The sequence below is a fragment of the Odocoileus virginianus genome, chromosome 34 (genome assembly GCF_023699985.2).
Source record: "Odocoileus virginianus isolate 20LAN1187 ecotype Illinois chromosome 34, Ovbor_1.2, whole genome shotgun sequence".
NCBI classification, from domain to species: domain Eukaryota; kingdom Metazoa; phylum Chordata; class Mammalia; order Artiodactyla; family Cervidae; genus Odocoileus; species Odocoileus virginianus.
In genome coordinates, this window is record NC_069707.1 from 16,441,897 (window position 1) to 16,468,947 (window position 27,051).

The 27,051-nt window shown below is 36.8% G+C and overlaps 1 protein-coding gene and 1 pseudogene across 3 annotated transcripts in view; one reads left to right on the forward strand and one right to left on the reverse strand.

The window, feature by feature from the left end:
• TAB2 (TGF-beta activated kinase 1 (MAP3K7) binding protein 2) overlaps nt 1-27,051 on the reverse strand; it is an 81,388-nt gene that overhangs the window by 25,232 nt on the left and 29,105 nt on the right. For all 3 annotated transcript variants that reach the window (XM_070461566.1, XM_020893674.2, XM_070461567.1), the window contains 2 exons: nt 14,894-15,084; nt 1,767-3,267 (listed from right to left, as the gene is read on the reverse strand). In XM_070461566.1, the coding sequence (XP_070317667.1) occupies nt 1,767-3,267; nt 14,894-14,995 (1,603 nt within the window). In that variant the 5' untranslated portion in view covers nt 14,996-15,084. The remainder of the gene's footprint in view (nt 1-1,766; nt 3,268-14,893; nt 15,085-27,051) is intronic.
• Nucleotides 18,272-19,819, forward strand: LOC110137385 (large ribosomal subunit protein eL30 pseudogene; annotated as a pseudogene).

The following is a 27,051-nucleotide window of genomic DNA, read 5'->3' on the forward strand; positions in this document are numbered from 1 at the left end:
GAAAGGGGAGTTAGATACAAACAGTCAAAAGGTACAAATTTCTAGTTATAAGATAAATACTAGGGATGTAATATACAATACAGTAAAGATGAAAAAAACACTGTTACACATTGTAAATGAAAGCTGTATAAAGAGTAAATCTCAAGAGTTCTCATCAGAAGGAAAAAATATTTTAAAAATCTATTTCTTTAATGTTGTATCTGTATGAGATGACGGATATTCACTAAACCTACTGTGGTATCGTTTCATGATGTGTGTAAGTCAGATCATTATGTTGTACACTTATACAGTGCTGTATGTCAATTATATATTAATAAAATTGTTAGAAAAAAATACTCTCTATTTAAAACTTAGCAACTATGCAAACAGAGGAAATCTACTTTGATGGAAAGAGTAGAAGAAAGGCCTTGGGGGAAGAATAGGAATTAAGTGTCAGCGGAAAAACACGGTGTCATATTAAAGTCACTTACTGCCAAAACTAAACAGAAATGGCTCAGTTTAGTCACATATGTATGGAACGTAAAGTCTCAGCACAATTTCTAGAAAATCAGAATAACCTACAGAGCTTTAAAACACATGTGCACAAATGCACACATATGCTCACATGCACCTAGGCTTTACTATTCAGAAGCTCTAATTGAGCAAGTCTGAGGCTGAACCTGTGCAAGTTTATGTTTTGAAAGCTTCAAAGGTGATTACAGAATTTGAACACACCACAGCCCAGCATGGGTTGAGAATCACTAGAATATAATTGTTCAAAACAAACCAAACCAATCAGACTCCTCTAAGAAAGTCAGCAGTGAAATCACTATTTTTAGAAATTTTAAAAAGGACAAGTGGTACTAGTAGTAGGAGGAGGCTATTTACCGCATGGGGGTGACTATGTAGTATTTTCCAACTTATAATACTGAGAACAGTTTACCAGGGGTATAGATGATTATGATATATCCTTACTCTAAAGGACTCTGGCTAATTTACAAAACCTGTGTCAATACTAAAGAAACAAACACTTATCTTCTTTTTTTATCTGACTGAATTTAATAGCTTCCTATTGAAGATTAAATAACTTAAGAGGTCAGATATAATATAAATGCTCTCTAACTGAATTAATATAGATGTAATTTAGTATTATGCCAATATTAACTAGTCTATTCCTGAAAAGCATAATCAAGTGAGATAAATTTGAAACTCTTATTCACAATTCCAAACAAAAAGATTGCATTAACAGATGGTTAAGGGAGGCTGAAAAGAAGAAAAAGAGAAATTTGAATCCTGTTACTGATACTTTTGAGTTTTTCAAGAATGCATAGCGATTTAGACTTTGATACAAAATAAGGCAAAGCCATATTAGAACAATGAAGAACAGAGGATTCTTCTGGCCAAAGACGGCAGAGTTTGCTATACTAGTTCACTAATCTCTTATTAAAATGTATGTTTTTATGAATTTTTATTTGCAGAAAATTTAATGGGAAAGTCAGCATCACTACAGGTGAAAACAAACTTTTATGAATATTAAGAAAACAACCAAATCAAGAGGTGATTATTTGGAACATCTGATAAGGCTATCATTCAAGCTTCAATTTATAACATAATAAAACTGATATACTTAAAATTTATATGAATATTCTCAAAAGTTCTTAAGATAGTATTATTTTGGACATTTACAACATAAAATAATGATACTGATACCCACTTCTGCAGTGAAGTCAAAAGTACACCAATTGAACTCAGAATGGAAAATGAACCCATGGCAGTATTTTTATTACCTTGTGTGTAGGCAGCATCATCAGATCCCATACTCAACTTCCGTGCTTCACTTATTCTATCCACATGTGCTAAAGCAGGGTCCGTGAGGTGCTGAATATTCTCTGTTTCTACATAATGATCAGGATGGTTTAAAAGGTTTGTAAGTTCAAAGGTAGGGGACACCACCCCTGGTGAAACTGCAGGGGGTTTATTGGGAGAAACTGTAATTTTGAAAGTATATTTTGTATTGGGCTGAGTGACCACTACTCGAGGAGAAGTCGCAGAGTTATTGCCCATTGCTCGACTTTTGGGAGGGTGGTGATGAATAAAGGCAGGACCCATGCTCACTTGCCCGGACATATTCCTGGAGGCAGCGGATGCTCCAGAGTTGGTGGATATGAAGAGAGTGGGCTGATTTCGTATGACCTGCTCATCTCCTGTGGCAGCATTCGCTGATATATAGACCTTAGGTTGACTACGGGACATCACCTCATCAGTATTTGGGGGACTGGCAGCTATGTAAACAGTGGGCTGGTTTCTGTTTAAGGTCTGGCTGTTGACTGAAGAGGAACTGCTGGAGGTTCGAGGTCCAGAAGAACGCAATTTCGAAGAATTGTTTCTTTGTGGGGGTTCAAGTTTGATTTCAATCTGGTTTTTTCGAGGTCCTGTTGAAATATTCTGAATGTTATATTGGCTATGGGCAGAAGACTGTGAGCTACCAGACGAATGAATCGTGGGTGGTTGTGGAGTCGTAGGTGAACTGATGGGCATATAGACATGAGAGGTCTGGTGGCCTTGCTGACTCGGCTGCTGGGCTGAGGTATGTGGCAGAGGATTGGATGCAGGATATGTAGTCCAGGGACCAGGTTGTGAAGGTTGATAAACTTGTTGAGGGTTCATGGGATTAAACTGAGATACCCAGCCAGAATGCTGTTGTGTCTGTCGAGTTGTACCACTAGGAGTTGTAATGTAGGGCCTAATATAGATAGAATTTCCCTGTGGACTGTTAAGTACAGGTGGAGGTACACCATGTATGTGCAAAGAAGTAGGAGTATTACGACCAGTCTGGATATTTGGGGCTAACGTTACCATAATGGGATTAAATCTTGGAGTTTGTGGAGAAAGGTTAGATGTTCCTTTGCTGCCTAAGTGAAATCCAAGGTGTGGTGCTGAATTAGAAGCACTGGATGCACTGGACATTCCAAAAACATTAAAGCCTTGAGGAACTTGAGCTGGTGCTGTCTGTGGCTCCTGCTGAAACAGTTCATTATTGGACTGACCACCTTGAAGTTGTCCGTCACTAATGCTGTGCGTTAGAGTCCTGCTCCCATTCATTCTATTTCCCTCTCTTCCATGGTGGTAAACATTCTGTGACTGCAAGTCCAAGTTGAGAGAAGTCATGTGATTGCGTAGACCAGAAATTCCAGAATCATCCGAAAAATTCAAGTCTCCTTCACCATAAAGATACCTTGTACTCTCCTGAGAGAGAACTGCACAGCAGGCATCCAGGTTATTATTATTCTATAAGACAAAATAAAAACAGCTTGTGTTAACCAGAAGCCAATGCATATACTCTTATTGCTATTAAAATATTACAAGATTAATCAGAGATTAGTTAGTACAATTATTACAGATACATTTGAGTCTTTTTTCTTGAGAAACTAATATTAATGCAAATAGATGAATTAAAAATTCTCATTGCTGGGACGTCCCTGGCGGTCCATGGGTTAAGACTTCATCTTTCAGTGCAGGGGGTGTGGGTTCAATCCCTGGTCAGGGAGCTAAGACTCCACATGCCACTCGGCCAAAAAACCAAAACACAAAACAGAAACAATATTTTAACAAATGTCAATAGATAAAAAAAAATCCTCATTATTAAAGTAATGGTTAAGTTGTCTAACAAACAATAGCCATAATAGGAGTTATTATTGTAGTAGAAATAAAGAAAGGGGACAACAGAGGACAAGATGGCTGGATGGCATCGCTGAGACAATGGACATGAGTTTGGGAAAGCTCTGGGAGATGGTGAAGGACAGGGGAGCCCAGTGTGCTGCAGTCCATGGGGCTGCAAAGAGTTGACAAGACTGAGCAACTGAACGGAACTGAACTGACTGATTTACAGAACAGATTCATGCAAATATTGTAACACTGCAACTTAATTAAAAATGCAGTTTGAATGTTGAACAAAATATAAATACTCAACTTAAGCATATCAGTTAGTTCAGTTGCTCAGTCATGTCAGACTCTGTGATCCCATGGGCCACAGCACACCAGGCTTCCTGTCCATCACCAACTCCTGGGGCTTGCTCAAACACATGTCAATCAAGTCAGTGATGCCATCCAACCATTTCATTCTCTGTCATCCCCTTCTCTTCCTGCTTTCAATCTTTCCCAGCAACAGGGTCTTTCCTAATGAGTCAGTTGCCCAAAGTATTGGAGCTTGCATGTTCATGTGCTGTGTATAATTCTTTCAAACCAATGACCTTTTAAAAACTATTTTTTGTGGTATTTAAGTTACAAAGTTCTAAAATTCATAACAAAGGAGTCACAATTCCTTATGTGCTTCCTCTTTAGTGTTAAAAACAAACAAACCACATAAGTATATGTATGTAATATAAGCTCAAGGTAGTCCCCAGAGGAACTGAATTCACATCTTTGCCTTTAGAGAGCATCAATAATTCCACTCCAGAGAAATGAAAAAAATAAAAGCAAACCAAAAAATGACTGATTGTTTCTTAAGAAGAGACTGACTAACCACTACTCACAAATTATCCATAAAAATATTTACTGAACACCTACGATGTGTACAAAATTCTGTTTGGGACTGTGGAGGACTCAAATGATGTATAAACCCAGACTTTTCCCTAGAAGAGCTTGCAACTCAATTAGGGAGACAAAATATGGATTTGTGAAAAAGTAACATTTTAAAAACATGAATATGTGCCAAATAATAAGTGGTACTGAAGTTCAACAGAGAGTTAATATTGCAGGCTACTGTAAAAAGGCTACTGTAAAAAAGAATATCCTGGGCTACTGTGTTAATGAAGGAGGTACAACCTCATTGATTTCCTTAGTATAAGGAGGACCTGAATAGGAAAAAAAGCATTCCTAGTGAAGGGAATGGCATGAGTAAATACAGACATAAATGTGACAGTAAGTAAAAGTATGTTCTAAACAAAGTGATTGGAATAGATCTGGCAGGAGTTAAAGGTTTCTACTGGAAATTCTGTGGAACAAACTGCTAGAAAAGCAGATTGGGATTAAATAATTCATGATTTTGAAAAATGAGTCAGTCACACTATGGAGTTTGGGCTTTAATATAGGAAATGGGAAGAGCCAATCAACATATGCTAACAGAGAAGTGAAGACACAAAGGGTCTCTCGGGAAGATAAAGAACTCCACTGATACTTAAGATAAAGAGGAGAGGGGAAACTTTTTGACAAGAAGATCAGTTAGAAGACTGATTGTGAAAACAAATTATGAAAGACTACAAATAGTCTTTCCCTGAAAAGCTTCCCTGGTAGCTCAGTTGGAAAAGAATCTGCCTGCAACACAGGAGACTCCAGTTTGATTCCTGGGTCGGGAAGATCCACTGGAGAAAGGATAGCTACCCACTCCAGTATTCTTGGGCTTCCCTTGTGGCTCAGCTGGTAAAGAATCCGCCTGCAATGCAGGAGACCTGGGTTCAATCCCTGGGTAGGGAAGATTCCCTTGGAGAAGGGAAAGGCTATCCACTTCAGTATTCTGGCCTGGAGAATACCATGAATGGTAGAGTCCATGGGGTCACAAAGAGCTGGACGCGACTGAGTGACTTTCACTTTCACTTCACAAATAGTCAACACAACTGGGCTATAAGGGAGAAAGAGAGTTCAGGAAGAACCGAAAGACTAAGAGCCTGACAGAAAGGGGAATTTTAGAGATAAAAGGATGAATAGTCAGGTTAAAGTGTCTACAGGTGATTTGATATGAGGTAAAACCTTAGTAGAGAAAATGGTACTAAAAGGCATCTCCAAGTCTTGTTAAGAAACAGTAGTTCACAATTTGAACAGGTAACACAAAAGAAAAGATTAGTGAGCAAGGTTGGACTTTTTCCCCTCTTAAACCAACAGTTCAAATCTTTCATGCCATAAAAATCCTTTTATCCTACACATAGCTCTGAATTAATATACACTAGTTTTTCAAAGAAAATTTAAAAGTTTATCACAATCTTTATCAGCTGATTACTCCTTATCAGAGTAAGACCATATCTTTTGCCAAACCTAACTGGTGCTTTTGCTTCAAGCTAAGTTTATTGTTATTCCCAGTAAATTCTTCTCCCTTCTAAGTCACAAAAGACCTCATCTTCTCATCTCCTTTTTGCTAACATTCCCAAATTAAAATGCATATTCCCTACTAAATCCAATCCCACACTTTCTTTTCAAAAGCTGACATCCATATTTACAAAATCTTTTAATTCTCTAGAGCTCTCAAAAATATCTACTTCTTTATAATCTCTTATTACTTAGTATTAATACATCCTAGTACCAGCTACGCCATAACTCACAAGTCCTTAGATTTTTTGACTCTCTACAGACATTACTTTCTTATTAGCAAAACCATAAAAGAGTTCACAGGGACTTTTATAAGGCTACAATAGGATAAAAGGAAATATACTTTTTAAACATTTTATTTCAGAAAAGTTTAAACACATATAAAAGCACAGTAAATATCACAAGTGAAGTGAAGTGAAGTGAAAGTTGCTCAGTCGTGTTTGACTCTGTGTGACCCCATGGACTATACAGTCCATGGAATTCTCCAGGCAGGAATACTGGAATGGGTAGCCTTTCCCTTCTCCAGGGGATCTTCCCAACCCAGGAATTTAACTGAGGTCTCCGTCATTGCAGGTGTATTCTTTACCAACTGAGTTATCAGGGAAGTCCAAATATCAGAAACTCTCCCATATTCATTATCAATCTTTATATGGCAAATCTTTCTTCACCAATTTATCTGCCCCAGCTGCTCCCATTAAGCTAGATCAAGCCTGACACTGTTTTGTTTCCATCTGTAAATACATCAATACGTATCTTAAAACATAACCGCAAATGGCATTATCATATCCTAAAATAATCAGTACTTAATATCACATAATATGCAAGTAGTATTAAAGTTCCCTGTCTTGTAATATCACATAACATTTAAATAAGTGTTAACAGTCCCTTGTCTTGCAGGTATTTTTTTTAGTTTAAATCAGGATCTGGGCAAGGTTCACATATTTAATTTGGTTGATATGCCTCTTATATCTTATAATAAAAATTAAGCCTCTCCTCTTTCTATAATTTTCTAAGCCATTTGTTTTTTGAAAAATGGGTCATTTGTCCAGCAGAATTTTCCATCTGGAGTAGCTGACCGCACCCTTGTGGTATGACTACTTCCTGTATTTCACTGTAAACTATTTCACTACAGGTGTGCACAGGTTCATGCACACACGTTTTTGGCAAGTCTCATTGTAGGCTTTGTTTCTTACTGTATCTCACAGGAGGCACAATAATATATCTGCCTGTCTTTTTGTGACCTTAAGGCTGATTGGTAGGTTCTGATGTTGTCACAGCTTGATCCAGCTAATGACTTTTAGCAGTCAGGGATCATCACCGTCAAGAAACTTTATTAGGGGATGCAAAAGGATAGTATTCCAATTAAAAGATTCCTTCTTCATGTATTGAGCTGCAATTCTTCCTCAAAGAATTTGATCTTTTCAACTATTACTTTTTGCACAGAAGAGGCAGGATAAATAAATTCTTTCTCTTTACTGGTTTTTAGAATGATGAATTGGTGCCCTAGCAACTTCCAAAGGTGACACATTCTCAGTATCATGATAAACTCCTGTATCGTTAACATTTTGATATGTGTCAAATGTTTGTCATTTATGGTCATTATATCCTATCTTTAGGCTAGTGGGAAAGATTCCACATTGGCTCCAGTGTACCTGGGACATGAGCCCAGTAGCCTTTCATAGCTTCCTTGCTTTCTAATATGACAAGACATTCAAGATCACCTTGTACAGCTCTTATTCCAGAACTAGGATCATCTGTTTCTCAAAGAAGCCCTGGTTACTTTAGTGGGAAATGGTACAGGACTCCATTAAGTGTTTCAAAAGAGGTGGGGTGAGTTTTTAAAAGGTTGAAAGTCACTGCTTTTTTGTACATATACAAATCTGCATTCTCTTCAAAATTACAGGAGAATCTGAATGGTTATTTCCAGTTCATCTTTCGTTTTCCCCCAAGCTTCTTGCATAGACAATATCAAAGTATACACTATAATCATCCTTCTCATACTGATTCATTCACTCTTTCAACCAATATTTACTGAGCATCCCATTAGGCAAGTGGAAAGGAATATAACTGCTGTCTTAAGGATCTCATGGTCCAGTGGAGGAAATTAATGTGTACATAAATAAATATAATGCACAATGGTAGGTGTTTTAATAGGAATATGGATAAGGTTTATGGGTGGAGGTCATCTGAGAAGACTTCAATTACAGCTTTAGTACTTAACTACTAAGGCTTACAAGTAGTACTTAATGCATTATTTTGAAAAGAAAAGCAATTTTAAACTTACAGATTTAACTGTCATATTAAGAAAATTAAAAAATAGTGAAAATTTCAGTTAAAAAACTGAAAGTGCTAGCTACACAACATTCATACACTATTCTAAGTTATTATTTAATTACAAAATATGAATGTTAAAGATATGAATTACACCTATTGAAAACACAGCTATCTTAGAGAATCCACAGTCCAAGGAAATGATGTGAGTAGTTCCAAAAAGAGGAAGCTGAGCAGTAAACAAACTCAGAAGAGAACAGAAAACTGATACTTCTGTGCTCCTAAGAAGTAAGATGTTTAAGGAAGAAAGGAAGGTGAAGTTGCTCAGTCGTGTCCAACTCTTTGCAACCCCATGGACTGTAGCCCACCAGGCTCCTCCGTCCACAGAATTTTCCAGACAAGAGTACAGGAGTGGGTTGCCATTTCCTTCTCCAGGGGATCTTCCTGACCCAGGGATTGAACCCGGATCTTCCGCATTGCAGGCAGATGCTGAGCTACCAGGGAAGCCCAAGATGTTTAAGAACATGTATACAAAGTGGCAGTGTGACATGATCCTTTAACTACTGATTTTTAATATTCTGTATACTATTTTTTTATCCAGAAAAGTTCTGAACCAGTATATTATAGGGAGGATAATGTACTTGTCTTCAGAGAAAAGACAAAGAAGCCTACCCAACTGAGAAAGGGAGTTGCTGTTCAGTCGCTCAGTCGTGTCTGACTTTGTGACCCATGGACGGCAGCACACCAGGCTTCCCTGTCCTTCACCATCTCCTGGAGCTTGTTCAAACTCATGTCCATCGAGTCCAGTGATGCCATCCGACCATCTTGTCCTTGTCTCCTCCTGACTTCAATCTTTCCCAGTATCAGGGCTTTTTCCAATGAGTCAGTTCTTTGCATCAGGTAGCCAAAGTATTGGAGCTTCAGCTTCAGCATCAGTCCTTCCAATGAACATTCAGGACTGATCTCCTTTAGGATGGACTGGTTGGATCTCCTTGCAGTCCAAGGGACTCTCAAGAGCCTTCTCAACACCACAGTGCAAAAGCATCAATTCTTCAGTGCTCAGCCTTCACTATGGCTCAACTCTCACATCCATACATGACCACTGGAAAAACCAGAGCTGTGATTATAAGGATCTTTGTTGGTAAAGTAGTATCTCTGCTTTTTAATACACTGTCTAGGTTTGTCATAGCTTTTCTTCCAAGGAGCAAGCGTCTTCAGTGACGTCCAACTCTTTGTTACACCATGGACTGCAGACCGCCAAGCTTCTCTGTCCCTAAGATTCTCCAGGCAAAAATACTAGAGTGGGTTGCCATTTCCTCCTCCAGGGGATCTTCCCAACACAGGGATCGAATCCAGGTCTCTTAGGTCTCCTTCACTGGCAGGCAGGTTCTTTATCACTAGCACCATCTGGGAAGCCCAAGTAAGGGAGAGCAGCTCCCGAAAGGCTGTCACTAAATAAGAGCTGTTTACACTACAGTTAGAGGCAGTTTATCTGCTGTGACAGTTTAAAAGTAACTTTCTAAATTTGGGAAGATTCACACCCTAGTTGTATCCCTAGAGGAGTCCTCCCCATCCCTCACTTGTCACAGTTTTGTTATATCAGCTGGAAGACATATTGTTTGAAGGCCAGAAGGATTATCAACTCAATTTAAAAGAGCTGGGTATTGGGAAGCATGTCATACAGAGTTTTGTTTCCATATAACCAGATTAACATATTGAAGCTAACACTACTGAATGCCCAAAAGAAATTCTAAATTATTTATTTTTTTCTTGTAGTTAAAAACCTGTTTTTATTTTATCTTTTTAAAAAATAAGGCAATTTATTTACAAAGATCAAAACAACACTAAAAGATATACATTGAGAAGTCTCCTCTCAACTGGTCTGTTCCTTCTTGCCCATAATGGATAACCCATCTTTTATTTCGTTTTTAATTCTTCCAGTATTTCCTCATGCAAACAGGGTCAAATATATATACATATGTATATTTATTTATAGATGTATTTATATACATCTATATATACTCTTCATTTTATTTAACTTAATACACCCTGAAGATTATACTTTAAGAGCTTCTCTCTCCTCCCTCCCTCCACATTTTGGATAGTTCTTTCAGTAGCAAATCTTATACAATCTTATTGAAGAATATAGTATTTTTCTATTTTTCAATGATTCAGTGAACATTCTCAGTATAGTCTTATTAGAGAACGTGATTTAAAAAATTAGGAAGAGGTACCTGAGTTGTATAGCTCTGTGTATTCTTGCCACCTCTTCTAAATATCTTCTGCTTCTATTAGGTCCATACCATTTCTGTCCTTTATTGTGCCCAGCTTTGCTTGAAATGTTCCCTTGGTACCTAGAATTTTTTTGAAGAGATCTCTAGTCCTTCCCATTCTATTGTTTTCCTCTATTTCTTTGCACTGATCACTGAGAAAGGCTTTCTTATCTCTCCTTGCTATTCTTTGGAACTCTGCATTGAGATGGGTCTATCTTTCCTTTTCTCCTTTGCCTTTCACTTCTTTTCTCAGCTATTTGTAACGCCTCCTCAGACAACCATTTGCCTTTTTGCACTTCTTTTTCTTGGGGACGGTCTTGATCCCTGTCTCCTGTACAATGTCACGAACCTCCATTCATAGTTCTTCAGGTACTCTGTCTATCAGATCTAATCCCTTGAATCTATTTCTCACTTCCACTGTATAATCATAAGGGATTTGATTTAGGTCATACCTGAATGGTCAAGTGGTTTTCCCTCCTTTCTTCAATTTAAGTCTGGATTTGGCAATAAGAAGTTCGTGATCTGAGCCACAGTCAGCTCCCGGTCTTGTTTTTGCTGACTGGATAGAGCTTCTCCATCTTTGGCTGCAAAGAACATAATCAATCTGATTTTGGTATTGACCATCTGGTGATGTCCATGTGTAGAGTCTTCTTTTGTGTTGTTGGAAGATGGTGTTTGCTATGACCAGTGCATTCTCTAGGCAAAACTCTATCAGCCTTTGCCCTGCTTCAATCTGTACTCTGAGGCCAAGTATGCCTGTTATTCTAGGTATTTCTTGACTTATTACTTTTGCATTCCAGTCCCCTTAATGAAAAGGACATCTTTTTTGGGTGTTAGTACTAGGTCTTGTAGGTCTTCACAGAACCGTTTAACTTCAGCTTCGTCAGCATTACTGGTTGGGGCGTAGACTTGGATTACTGTGACACTTAATGGTTTGCCTTGGAAACGAACAGAGATCATTCTGTCATTTTTGAGACTGCATCCAAGTACTGCATTTCACACTCTTGTTGACTATGATGGCTACTCCATTTCTTCTAAGATCCCGGAATCTTGCCCACAGTAGTAGATGGAATGGTCATCTGAGTTAAATTCATCCATTCCTGTCTATTTTAGTTTGCTGATTCCTAAAATGTTGATGTTCACTCTTGCCAACTCCTGTCTGACCACTTCCAATTTGCCTTGATTCATGGACCTAACGTTCCAGGTTCCTACTGCTCTTTAAAGCATTGGACTTCACTTCCACTGCCAGTCACATCCACAACTGGGTGTTGTTTTTGCTTTGGCTCCATCTGTTCATTCTTTCTGGAGTTATTTCTCCACTGATTTCCAGTAGCATACTGGGCACCTACTGACCTGGGGAGTTCATCTTTGAGTGTCCTATCTTTTTGCCTTTTCATACTGTTCATGGGGTTCTCAAGGCATGAATACTGAGAAATCTGTATGCAAGTCAGGAAGCAACAGTTAGAACTGGACATGGAACAACACACTGGTTCCAAATATGAAAAGGAGTACGTCAAGGCTGTAAATTGTCACCCTGGTTATTTAACTTATATATGCAGAGTACATCATAAGAAATGCTGGGCTGGATGAAGCACAAGCTGGAATCAAGACCGCCGGGAGAAATATCAATAACCTCAGATATGCAGATGACACCAGCCTTATGGCAGAAAGCACCGAAGAACTAAGGAGCCTCTTGATGAAAGTGAAAGAGGAGAGTGAAAAAGTTGGTTTAAAGCTCAACATTCAGAAAACTAAGATCATGGCATCCGATTCCATCACTTCATGGCAAACAGATGGGGAAACAATGGAAACAGTGGCTCACTTTATTTTCTTGGGCTCCAAAATCACTGCAGGCAGTGGCTGCAGCCATGAAATTAAAAAGACACTTGCTCCTTGGAAGAAAAGCTATGACCAACCTAGACAGCATATTAAAAAGCAGAGATATTACTTTGCCAACAAAGGTCCATCTAGTCAAAGCTATGGTTTTTCCAGTAGTCATGTATGGATGTGAGAGTTGGACTATAAAGAAAGCTGAGCGCCAAAGAATTGATGCTTCTGAACTGTGGTTTTGGAGAAGACTCTTGAGTCCCCTGGACTATAAGGAGATCCAACCAGTCCATCCTAAAGTAAATCAGTCCTGAATATTCACTGGAAGGACTGATGCTGAAGCTGAAACTCCAATACTTTGGCCACCTGATGTGAAGAGTTGACTCATTGGAAAAGACCCTGATGCTGGGAAATATTGAAGTCAGGAGGAGAAGGGGATGAAAGAGGATGAGATGGTTGGATGGTATCACCGACTCAATGGACATGAGTTTGAGTAAACTATGGGAGCTGGTGATGGACAGGGAGGCCTGGTGTGCTGCTGTCCATGGGGCTGCAAAGAGTTGAACATGACTAAGCGACTGAACTGAACTGACCCGAACCTGAGTTGTAGGAGAAGATATCGTCCCTTCACTGTTGCTGCTCCTTTTAAGACTTTCTTTAGTTTTTTACTCCATTTTTATTACCCTTCCTTTCTCTTTCATTTTCATTACACATCTGATATCAACAAATATGGACTACTGACTCACTCACCAAACACTCATTATAGGCCTTCCACAGTTATTACTGTTATTCATATTGGCTGCTAACATTACTTGAGCGCTCATTATGAATCAGTTATCCTACAAGCTGCTTTCCTCCGTTATCACATTTAATTCTCTGTGAAGTCTTTTTAAAGTTTCCATTGTATACTTGAGGAAAATGAGGGTCAGAGACGTCGACTCAATTGCTGCTATTAACTGTCAAATATTGAACTCAAGTCTCTTTTACTCACAAAACATACACTATTTGTTATTATTAAAATTTTTAATTTATTTCCCTTAGCTTTACCTGAGGTACGATGGATAAATAAAAACTGTATATATTTAGGTGGGACAACATGATTCTTTTTAAAGGTTACAGTGGAAGGATTTAATATACATATATGTTGTGAAATGATTACCACAATTAACACACCTACTACTCCACACTGCCAATTTTTTCTTTCTTCCTTTTTTTTTTGCAGTAAGAATACTCAAGATCTGCTCTTTTAGCAAATTTCAAATATACAATACAGTACTATTAACTCAAAACATATGCTATTAAATAATGTACCACAGAAAGAGCCAGACATATTTGGAGAATTCCAACTAGCTGAGGATGATTATGGCAAAGGGCGTGAGGGAGGAAGGACTAGGCAAGAGGTCATGCTGCAGAAGGCAGGATTTTAGATCACAGATCTAGTACGCCCTCATCAAGATTTATCAGCTTTACTCTGAAGGGTATAGGTAACAACCATGGGGCTTTTAAGCAGGTAAATATATGATGCAATCTGAATTTAAAAGGACATTTCTAGCAGAAGTGAGGACAGACTGGAAAGACCAAAACTGGGCTAGACTAAAGGTGGCAGACTAATTAAGTGTGCAGAGAACAGGTGACAGAGTGTGAACAAAATGGAGTTACTTGAAATCAAATATAGGTATTGAGCCTTTCCAAGTTTCATATAATTTAAAACTTTAAAAATCATTCAACAAGAGTAAATATGTCTGAGCCCCAATCACCTTTTTTTAATCTCCATTTGAACAAGCTGAAAAACTGTTCTTGACAGAAAGATTCCCAGTTTAATCAAATGAGAAGGTACACTATCAAGAAATATTTAGAATTATGTATTCCTAAAATTGTATGTACTAAGAAAAATCTAAAAATGTATTAGAGTGATGTTAAATGGAAAACTTACAGATTAAATTAAAAAAATAATAAACTTTTTTCTTTAGAATTGGGGCTTCAGGCATTGTCTAGTCAAATCCCTCCATTTTACAGCTAAGAAAACTAAAGGACAAAAGAAGGCATATTACTTGTCAAATATGCTTAGGGTGCCATTTAGGATTAGATCCCAAGTTTCCTGATTACTTATTTAATGATTTTCTCATTTTCATATGAAGTGGAAGACCTGGAAGTTTTAAAAGTTCTCCTGGCAAAATGGGGTAAGGGAGGAGTCAAGCAAGTTCATCGTAAATGTGGACCATATATTAATGCTTTATATAAGATCTCACTTAATCCTCACATCTACTTTACAAGGCAGGTATTATTCATATGACAGAAGGGAAACAGAGAGCCTAGAACCTGCTAAAGGCCAAATGACTATCAGACATCAAAGCTCATCTCTCCATCACACTGCACTAATGCCAAAACAGATAAAAGTGTTTTCTTCCAATGTTTAAAAAAATACCAAGTTGTATTAATAAATTCAGAAATCATTCAACACTGACCTGTAACATGCACCTGGATACAACAACTTCAGGTACTTCAGGGAATTTTTGTCGCAGGTCATGCAAAACCTGAAAATCAATTTGGTGGCTTCCTTGGGCCATTCGTATATTGCCTGATCAGGACTATTTGTACAATAGGCAATTCTAGGCCTTAGTGGAAATAGTACTCATCTCTTCTGTCCAAGCATTTTCTGTGAAAGAAAGAAAAAAAAATTTTAATGAGAACTGTTATAGAATTAATATTATCATGGATTTAAAATTTCAGTACAAAAGGGTATGTGCTTTAGTATCTAACATTTAGTATAAATTATAAAAATATTTAGTCTTATAATGTTTCCAGTATAGTTATACTGTCTTTTCAGTTTATAACTACTGATGGCAAACTTTAAAATTTTCTAATTCCTATGTATTTGTGTATGCTTTATAATAGATGTGTCTAAAGGCATTCAAATAAGAAATTATCATCAAGTTTGTTTTAAAAGGGAAAAAATGAGTAACATTACTGATTTTTTTCTTAATTATCAGAGGGCAGTCTAAAGTGAATAATCTTATTTATTCCACTAAAACTTTTTAAACTTTGGATCCTAAAAAAGTTTGGTTCTACAAATAGCTTTGCATGCTTTATCTAAAAAATGATCTGTAAATCAAAAACATTTGATATTTTGTCTTAATTTTCAGATGTACTTAATCCTTAAATGTGTAATCAATTCATTCTCAGGGGCTTGGTAGCATTTTATTCCCTCTGTCTCTATTAAATCAGTATTTTAAAATATTAATGCTTGAGCCCCAACCCCAGAGGTTCTGATTTGACTGGCTGGGAGCAACATGAGCATATGGATTTTGATTGGCTGGAAGCAACATGAGCATATGGATTTTTAAAAGCTCCCCAAGTGATTCTAATGTATGGCCCAAGTTGAGAAATACCAAATTTATTTATATCCCTAATATTCTTAACATAAACCACATTTAATCTTAAAGCCTCTTTGGGATATAAACAGCATATAAATATATTAAACCTATATAACATATGGAAATATTTAAAATCACACTATTTGCACAATAATTAAAATACAATTCATTTTAGAATAAATTTAACAATAAGACAATCTCTTTAAAACAAATTTCTTATCTGTAATATTTCTCTTTTCCGTAAGCTTAAATACAAGTCTATAAACTCCATGAATACAGAAGTTGGTTTCTAATGTCCTGATTGCACACCTAGCACTCTGTAGACAGTTTTCAGCGTAACAGTAGATATTAAAACACTTTTGAGTAAATTTAGTTATGAAAGAACTTCTGAATCCTCAATAGAATAAAAGCTCATTTAGATATCATGTTTGGTAAAGACTTTCAAACTTTTTATCATCATTTGGTTTATTTTTCCCTAATTCTTTTGTCTGTGACTTCAGCTTAATTACATCTCCTAGGTAAAAGCACTACCAAACCAAATTATTTGCATTACAGATTTCCCAAATCTATTTCCAAAACACACACACACAATATTTTAGCACCCAATGTAATATTTCTACAAATGGGTTGCAAGAGAAAAGAAAGAGTACTGGAAATTAGTAAATTATATTTAAATATAATATAAGGGACAATAAACATGCTATAGCATTGCTGATCTTGAGAAATTCTCTCTGGACTTCACTCCAGCTATCCACTCATTTATCTGCCCATTCCCTCTTTCAGGCTAAACTCCTTGAAAGGATGGTTTATACTTTGTCTTCATTTCCTCCCTCTTATCACTTTAAAATCTACCAAGTCAGGTTTTCAAAGTTTTTCTCCACTGCAACTACTTATCAAAGTTGTCCAGGATCTTCAGATTGTTAAATTTAACAATCACTTCTCAGCCCTCATCTCACTAATCTCTCTTCAGTTTATAAACCAGTCAACCACTCCCTCATTCTCCAGACAATTTCTTCACTAGGCTTCTGAGATTTATACTCTTCTGGATTTCTACCCACCCACTGGCAGTTCCTTGTCAGTTTTGTCAGATCCTCCTCTGGACATCTAAACATCGGTGAGTTATGCAGTTCAGACCGAGGGTTTCTTTTCAATTACACCTACGTTCCTCGTCAAGGTAATCTCAACCAAACACACTACTTTAAACAGAGGCTTTGCAAATCTCTCTGTCCAACTCCAAGGGAGCTCTCTCTCCCCTGAGTTCCAGGCTACATGACCAGCTGCTTTCTTTACATCTACTTCTGGATATCTAAAATTCACTTCAAACTTAGTATGTCCAAAATTGAACTCTTAATTTCCCCCACCCAAACCAAATCTTTCCCAGTCTCTTTCATCTCCATATATGGTACCATCAGTCACTCAGTCGGTCCTTCTCACATGCCATATCTAATCCATCATCAAGTTCTGCTGGCTGTTATCTGCACAAGAATTATTCTGAATCTGATCACACTTCCCCACTTCCATTACTGCTCTTATTCGAGCCACGATTACAGTTCACCTAGACTGCTACTGCCAAGGTCTCCGCCCTGCTTGACTCTTTGCTCCACCCCTACCTCTTACTCTACTGAACAGAGTGATCCTTGTGAAAAGTAAATCAGAACAATCATTTCCCCAGCACAAACTCCTGTAACACAAGACCCCTTTCTAACTACCGCCTGGGACTTCACCTCCTACCACTGTCTTTGCTCCCTCAGTTCCACGCTGATTCCCCTCACACTGGTTCTCTCTCAAAGAGAAGCTAACTTCATCCCTCCCCTGGGCTTTTAGACTTGTGGCCCTTTTGCTTGGAACCCTTTCCCCTCAGATATTTGCATGCCTCCCTCTCTCTCTCACACTTCACTAAGATCTCTGATCAGACTGCTTCCTTGACCAATTTTTCTACCTAAAATATTGCCACATTTCTCTCCTCTCCCTCCCTATCACATCTTCATACCTTGCTTTTACATCATAGCATTTTTATCAATACTGGCATATCTACCTACCTACCTACCTGCCTATCCTTAAAGCGTTAGCTCCACAGGATCAAGAACTTTGAAGTTTACAGCTGTATTCCCAGGACGTAGGTCCAAGATGTAACATTTGTTGGATGAAATAAAGGTTTTACTGTATAGTTTATTCATGTATTTTGCTTCTAAAATGCATTTCAAGTAATCTAGATTTGGAAATTATAATTTGAAGGAGAGGCAAATAAATAAATCCTCAGTCTAATTCAGGACAACCTTTCTTATTTAAAAGAGGTTGAAAATAAATTTCAACTCATTCTATTATTAATACACATACAGAAATCTCTGAAGTTCTTTGAAAAAACTCTTATATGACTATCAAGTATACTAACAAGAAAATTGTTTAAACGCACAATTGTATTTTAGGGATTCCACTTCCTGAAATGGCAAAGTAGCTCCTACTGGACTAATGCTCTCACGAATAACTTCTGTAACTGGACAAAATATAAAGAGCGTGAAGGCAGAAACAGCAAAGTGGGAGTGGTGGCACTGGGGGTTGGGAGGAGGAGAGCAAGGCAGTAGTTGGAAGAAGTAGACAACATGGGGTGACTTTCCATTTTTCAAATGGTTTTTAGACAGAGAGCACATCCCAGTTGTTTTTGAGCAGCAAAAGCTTGCACAAACAAGTAAGTCTTCAGTCTAATTCGCTTAATGAACCAAAGGACAGATTTTGGCAAGACCACAACAGCTGAAAACCTAGCGAGTAAATCACCGAAAGGAGAGAAACACCAAATTCTGTGTATAATATCTACACATATCTCTGGTTCCCAAACTATACAGACTTGAGATTCCAAGCAATAAGGCTAAGGTTAAAGTAACAGAACTGAGGTTTCAGTTTGTAGTTTATGTTCAGCCAAGTTAACTGCCTACTAAAACAAACAAGCAAGCATGCAAACCACTAACCAAACATCAACACATTCTAAAGGAACACAATAGACTTAAGTCTCTACAATGTGTCATTCATAACATCCAAGTTATAATCTAAAATTATTACACATAAGAAACAGGAAAAACTGACCCATTGTCAAGAGAAAGGCAACGGAGGGAGACCAAGCCCAAGATGACCCAGATGCTAGAATTAGCACATAAGGATTTTAAAGCAGCTATTTTAACTATGTTCAGGAATGTAAGGGCCAATACGCTTGGATTTCTCAGTCAAGGAAAAAAAAAAAACACCAAAACTATAAAAGAAATGCCAATTCAATAAGTAAAAAATAAAATGTCTGAAATAAAATTCACTGGCTAGGTAATCACAAATTGGAAATGACAAAAGAGTCAGTGAACCTGAAGACACAGCAATAGAAATCATTAGAACCTGAAGGATGGAGGAAAAAAAAATGACTGAGGCAGGGAAACGAACCTACCTCAGGGACCTGTGAGAAAGAATCAGTAACTCTTAACATACCTGTAACTGGAATTCCAGAAGGAAAAGGGACAGAGAATGGGATAGAAAAAAGTATGTAATGACACAGTGTCTAAAAATTTCCCCAAGTTAGTAAAAGATCTAAATTTACACATCAAGAAGAACTTGACAGGCTCCCTGGCCATCTTGGAGGTTGCTCTTGGTTCAGAGCCATCCCACACCTGAAGCAGGAAGGTTGTGGTCACAAGGAAGACAATAAAGTTGCCTAAATCACTCAACTCTAGACTCTGTATCAACCCAAGATTCCAACTCCTTATGAAAAGTGGCAAGCACATGTTGGGGTACATGCAGGCTCTGAAAATGGTAAGACGACGCAATGTGAAACTGGTCATCCTCATCAACAACTGCCCGGGTTGAAGAAATCTGAAACAGAGAATTACGCCATGTAGGCCAAAACTGGTATCCATCTGCAGTGGCAATAATGTTGAATTGGGCACAGGGTGTGGGAAATACCAGAATACGCACCATGGCTATCACTGATCCAGCTGATTTGGTATCATTAGAAGCATGCCAAAACAGATCAGTGAAAAGTAAATCATGGAAAAATTTTCTATAATAAAACAGGTCAGAGCCTGCTTTAAACACAACAAACAAGCAAAAAGATCTTGATTAAGAAGATCAGCAAGTCTTAAAAAGGAAAAGTCAGAGAAATCACACACAGGCATAATAGTCACAGTGCTGAAAACCAAAGAAAAAGAAAATCCTGAAAGCAATCAAAGAAATAAAATAAAAGGCAACAACAATTTATATGAAGGCTGACTTCTCATCAAAAACAGTGTAGGCCAGAAGATACTGAAAAGACAAAATTCAAGTGCTGAATGGGAAAAGAAACAATTAACCCATATTCTGCATCCAGCAAAAGTAAATTTTAAGAACAAGGCAAGATAACTATTTTTTTTTTTTTTAAGATAACTATTTTTAAATGTAGCCTTGTGGGTGAGTGAATAAGCTTTACAACTAAACACACTATTGAAACAAACAGGTATTTATTTAATTTTGAAAGGAAAACCAAGAAATACCTTACAATTTAATCTGGAAAATTATTTCTAATAATAAATAGAAATGCATTTTCTAAGGTTAAGATGCAAAATGACTGCTCCTCTGAGAAAAGAATAAAGAAATCATGCTTTACAGGAATGCTTCTAACAATAGGGGCAAGTTTTAGCACCTAACCTGCTGCCAGCTCAAATAATCTGGGAGGAATAAGTTCTTAATGATTTTAAATAGTAGCAGAGTATATGTGCTGCTGTGTGCTGTGCTCATCGCTAAGTTGTGTCTGACTGCAACCGCATGGACTGTAGCCTGCCAGGCTCCCTTGTCCATGGAATTTTCCAGGCAAGAATACTGGAGTGGATTGCCATTTCCTCTGCCAGAGGATCTTCCTGACCCAGGGATTGAACCTGTGTCTCCTGCATTGGCAGGAGGATTCTTTACCACTGAGGCACCTGGCAAGCCCAGCAGAGTATATATAGCACTACAAACCCAACCGTAAGTATATTGGAAAGATTTACAAAATGTGCCATGTTATTTCCTTTCCTAGAGTATGTAAGCAACTTATTTCTAACCTCTCAATATTATGACAGTGCAGAGTACTAAGTATCAGTTAATGGCTCACTCAGATTTCATGTTATGATAATTATCAAGTCTTCATTTTCACTACCGTTTACTATGGTGAATTTTTCCAGGACTGTAATAGTAGTTTAACACATGTAACTGTTAACTGTACTCCCAAGAAGCGACCATAGCCTCCAGATCAAAAAACAACAACAAAGAAATGCAACAGGACTTACAGGTCTGAACAAAATTTGAGCATTTAAGAGGTACCTGGATATTTAAAATTGGACTATCATCATCCATTCACAATCCACAAATTTAAGGAATGCCTAGTACACAACAGATAACCATGCTGGAGATACAAGTATTAGAGTCCATACCCTTGCTCTCCAGGTCACAGAAATTCCTGGGTTAAAGACACATCAAAACAAGCTAATAATTTAGGTAACTATTTTAACTTGCCCACTATTTTATCTTTTGTCTGCCTTCTGCTACCAGATCTGCTGACTGCTATCTCAGTTGATCTCATTGCTGACACAATGTTTTTCATCCCTTTCACATCATTCAAAAACAGACTACAAGGGAGTATATTAGGAAAAACTACAGATAGCAGCAGCAAGAAAAAGGTAAGAGCCAAATCATACAGTGCCTTTATAGGCCATTAAAATTTGGAGGTTTATTCTCAGGGTAATGAGAAGAGACTGTAAGATTTAAGCTCAGAGGCAGGAAAGGTGACATGATCAAGAAATCATGTATGTGTGAAGAACGGCTACAGTATGGAGAAAATGGCAAAAGATGAGAAGACCAGTTAGAAAAATGCTTTAGTCTAGCTAAGAAGGCAGAAGGAGAAGCGGACGACAGAGGATGAAATGGTTGGATGGCATCACTGACTCAATGGATATGAATTTGAGAAAGCTCTGAGAGTTGGTGATGGACAAGGAGTCCTGGCATGCTGTGGTCCATGGGGTCGCAAAGTTGGACGCGACTGAACTGAACTGAACTAGCTAAGAAATAGTTAATACCTTGTAACTATAGAGATAGCAATGGACACTGAGTAGAAGGAAAAACTGAAGGGATAATTAGGAAGTAAAATTTAATAGAACCTGGAGATGGATTAGATAATGAGAAGGAGGTGTCAAGGTTGCTTTCTTATTTGTTCAGATGGTGGTCCCATCTATAAACTGAGGAACAAACTAGAAAAGGTCCAAGAAAACAAAACAAAGTTTAGTTTTGAACATACTGAGTCTAGGGTACCTTTACAAATTCAAAACAGTGATATCACAGAGGGAGCTGGGATATATGGACCTGGAGCTCAGAGTTCTGGGCTCGCAGATAAAACATCTGAGAGGCATCCTTGGTGCTGGCATTAATTAACAAGTGTAGATGAGACAATCCTACCATATAATTTAAGAATACACAAAGAAAAATATTCTTGGTTATACTTTATATGAAAATTACATAGTCACTATTAATTTTTCCCTAAAAGGCCAACATTCCTTCCAGCCCAAATACTAAACATTATATACAAAAATTGATTTTAAGACATCTTAATTTTTTGACCTACCCTATAATGAAAAATTTAAATAAAAATTTAAAGAAGAACATATGTACATAGTTTTTAAAAGCCAAACAGTATTACAAAGTTTATTGGGGAAACCAGCAATTTCCATGCCTCATGCCTCTGCACTTTTTTATCCTATTCCATATTCCAGTGTCAACACTAAGCTGTTTCTTCACATTCCTATACAAGATGATTTATAGGACTATGTCTTGATTTTTTTCAATTTTACACATTTTCTATGGATTTCCTACTATGGAAAATGAAGAGTTAGCTTTATAACTTAGTTCTCATGCCATAATATAACCATCCTTCTCTAATCCTATGTCCATCTGCCCAATTACTTATTTCATAGTTTTTGCTTAAATCCATATTCAATATTTATATTACTTTTCCCTGTAAATACTATCAGCTTAGCCAGTTAATAGATTATGAGGGGTGCACTATATCACCAAGGTCCTTTCCAAACTAGTCTTTTGAGAAGAAAAGTGTGTGTGTTGTTAATGAAAGAGCTATAGAATATTAATCATGTATGACTAAAAGCTGGCTTTCCATTAAGTCCAATAAAACAGCAAAGCTCTTGCAATTCTAACCCTAGGGGAAATGGAGAGACGTGAGAGTGGAGGGGATGAGGTAAACATTACTATTCTACCATTGAAGTGACAGATTTAGGTGAGATGTGTTACTTATTAGCAAACCTGATAAAAGATTAAAAAACAAACAAAACTCCCAAACGATGACTATACAGATATGTAAAAGAATCAAATCGCCTGTTCCTGACCAGGAGGTACCATACATAGTAAATGATGGAGCAAAGCTAAATTCCCAGAGATCCAACTTTTAAAAAAGGAGTAACTGGTAATATACCTTATATAAACTACTTAGATTTACATAATTTAAACCTGACAGTCAAAGTGTTGCCCTTTAGTATCAAAGTCTTATTAATGAATAAACTAAATGTTACTCTCAGGTAAGCTTAAAACCTTCCTAAGCAGTAGAATTTCAAGAAACAATATTCTGTTTTAACTATTTGTTTCTAAAATTTTCTGGTGAAAGAACATGTTAATAGCTAAAAACAGAAATAACACTGCTAAATATTTCACCCACAATTCTATATCAGTAGGGGTTGTCTCATTTAATAAGATGAGACAATTAAATGTTTGGTTAAGTATAAACTCTGGTTCCATCACTTCATGGCAAACAGATGGGGAAACATGGACAGACTTTATTTTTTGGGCTCCAAAATAACTGTAGCCATGAAATTAAAAGACACTTGCTCCTTGGAAGAAAAGTTATGACCAACCTAGACAGCATATTAAAAAGCAAAGACATTACTTTGCTAACAAAGCCTTTGAGGCTTTCGTTCCCATGTATATGGGACAAATCATTTGTCTTAATTGGATAACTCAGACAAAGCTACCTGAAACCCAAATACTAGGTTGAAAATAAGTGCCAGATAAGCAGTATAAACTGTGCTATAGGTGTTCAGAGTGCTCTCAGGCCTGAGGGAGAAGGTCGAAGGGCCTTGAATCATCACAAGGTTGAAGTATGAAGCAAGGCAATCCAATAAACACTAGGCAGGTTCTGGAGACAATGAGTCAGTCACCTGTCTGGCTAGAAGAGGAGGGGCAGGAGGAGAGGATTATGAAGAAAGAGTTTGGGGTGGAGAGTATCTACAAGAGAAGATGGGAAAGGCTGATGAAGGCTGCAAGTGAACAGCGGCTTTTGTTATAGAAGGTCTTGAGATACACGAATGGTTTAGCCTACTATGTAAACCAATATACATATTTCATCTTTGCCCTGTTTGTACATGGTTGAGTTTTACCAGAACAAATTTACTACTATAACAAAGAAAAATATAGCTTATGTTGACTATCATGGAAGAACAGGACAAAATAGATAAAACTGAAATTCACTTCTCAACTGCACTGGGATTCTCCTTTAGCTTATAGACAATAAGGTAAGAGGTTGTTCCATTTTAACATATATATATCCTAAATTTAACTCTGATTTCCATAGCGACCTCCAGAGATACTAATTTTTTTCTATAAACAATGGAATCTCGACCTGGACAGACCCCTAGAAAATTATGTTGTAAACGTACATAATTTAGGGGGTTAGAGAAAAAGTGTTGATGCCCAGGAAACTCTTTTTTTTTTTTTTAACCAGAGGTCCATTCATCTATCCAATTTTGCCTCTTAAAACCAACCTGTGACAACAAACAGAAATTTTTACACAAGTAATATTAGTTTCAAAATGGAGAGACTATTTTGTTCACTGCTGTATCTTAAATATTTAGAAAGTGGAAGGCAAGTAGTGGATGCTCAGTAAGTATCTGTTGTAATAAATCTCTAAATAAAGATCAGAATACATCTAGATTAAAGACTACTATAAAAAGTGGTAGCTATACCTCCAAACTACAGTGTTTGTCTTACCCTTGGCTATATGTGAGTGCTGCTATAATAGCTGTTTTGAAACTGCATCGATGCAACTGATATATTAGGCAACAATTTGAGCACTAAATGAACTCTGCTGTGAATTCATCTGTCAGAAACACTAGGTAAATGCAAAAAACCACACTTAGCTGAAACAAGCTGCCTATGAACACTCAAAATATAAATATGAACACACCTCAAACATCTGCCAGCAACCTCAGCTTACTCCAGCTTCGAGGAATCAGTCACACCCATCCACAACTTGTGTTCAACTTTCCGATTTCAAAAAACCCTTCTTCACTTCACAATAACAAGCTTCCACAACTATGTCAAAATTCCTTCTATAAGGCAAACTTTGGGACTGTTTAAAAGCCAAGTACAGTATTTATTTGTGTAAATATTATATAAGTATTTACACATATTTCTTAGTCATTTGACATGCGTAAAATTACACTATCATGCTTTTTAAGGTATCTACTTTTTAAAATGTTCACTGATGACATTCTGAGTGTTGTACGTCAATTCCATTTTTCTTGTTCAGTCCTGTGGTGTTCTATTTTTTATTTTTTGACTAGAGTGGTGCTTTTTAGGGACACACAACCTCAACAACCATTACTAAATTTCCCAGGATGTTTAATGGGAAGGGACAGTGTTTCAACTTATGTACTTGGTTGCCAATATGATGCTAACAGTTTTTTATTACTAATTTTAACTTGTGTCTCTTCTGTGGACTGGCTGATGACTGTGCAGTGACTTAGCTGCTAATTTTTTTTGAAGTTAAAGCAAGTTTTGAAACTTTTTGGCCTTAGTAAGGATTTCAGAAGTAAACTGGAAAAAAAAAAGTATTATCTAATTATATATAGTATTTTAAGTACCTCTTTCACTACTGATGATGTAACTATCTCATCAAATGTCAAGCAAGTATATAATAGTTGATGCTTCACATTTGATTAATTTCAAAATAATCTACAATTGTCATTAACTGAATGAAAATTTCAAAATTACTTTTAACAGCAAATTATTAGAATTGTATTTCTCGGAATATGATGTTACATCTTTATTAAAGGAACGAAAACTTGCTGCTCTCCAAATTCTATAATATCAAATTATTTCCCTAAGAGTTAAAATGTAAGAATTACAGCTATGGCATTTAAAAATCTAAAATTCAAATACTATCATTATTTATGATAAAAAAATAAGTACAATCCCTCTTTAGCATAAACTAGCATAAAACAGCTGTAGTCTTGAATCACTTTACATAGATATTTGCAAAAATGAAATAGAAACACACCAAATTAAGTCACCTAAATGCTACTTACTTGAATTACTTATCATGTTCAGATTTAGTGTTACTTAAAAGCTTAAAGGGAACAAAGGATTATGTTACCAGAAAATGTATTTCTCAACTTTATAAGCCTATAGTAATTTATTTTCTATAGAAAAACAATAAACATTAATAGTGTAATTTTATACATGTCAAATGGCTAAGAATGGCCATACTCTTATCTCCTCTTAAAAAAAAAAATTCCCAATTTATTCATTAATACACTGCCTCAAGTCCATGAATACTGACCATTTCTTATGGTTAAAAGGTTTAGCAGTTATAAGTTCCCCTAAAAGGAATGTGCAAGTCAGCCACACTTGGCAATTTATGTACTGTGGTTTTGTGGTGAGTGCTACCATTTTCTAAGGATCAAGAAAAGTGCAATAAATCTAAGGCAGAATGGTTATAATTCATCAAAACATATTATATAACTAACTACCTTGTGTGTATTTTCCAATTCATACTTCATTATTATTTTCCAGTACATTATGGCTTTAAGATGGAAACAAAGTTACTTCTGAGTGTGCCCCTTTCAATGTAATTTTTGGATAATCCATCTCGTTTATAAATATCTTTAAAAGAAAGCACAATATAAATAAATGATATGATAATGAGCTCCTGTTTATAGACAAAGGGAAAAAAAGAGCAGAAAAGAAAATGAAAGCACTTGAAAGAACCAGTTTTCATCTTACATCCACCATAAACCTCTGGAATGAACTAAGTAGGACTCAATGACATGTGAAAATTACAATAACTTGGCTAAAATATTAATCTAAATGGACATTTTAAGATGAATATTTAGAGGAAGTTAGAAGAAATTTCACCCACTGATTCCCATGCAGTTTCAGCCCCTTACTTGACCCCTGTTTCTTCTGTTCATCTTTGAATTTAACAT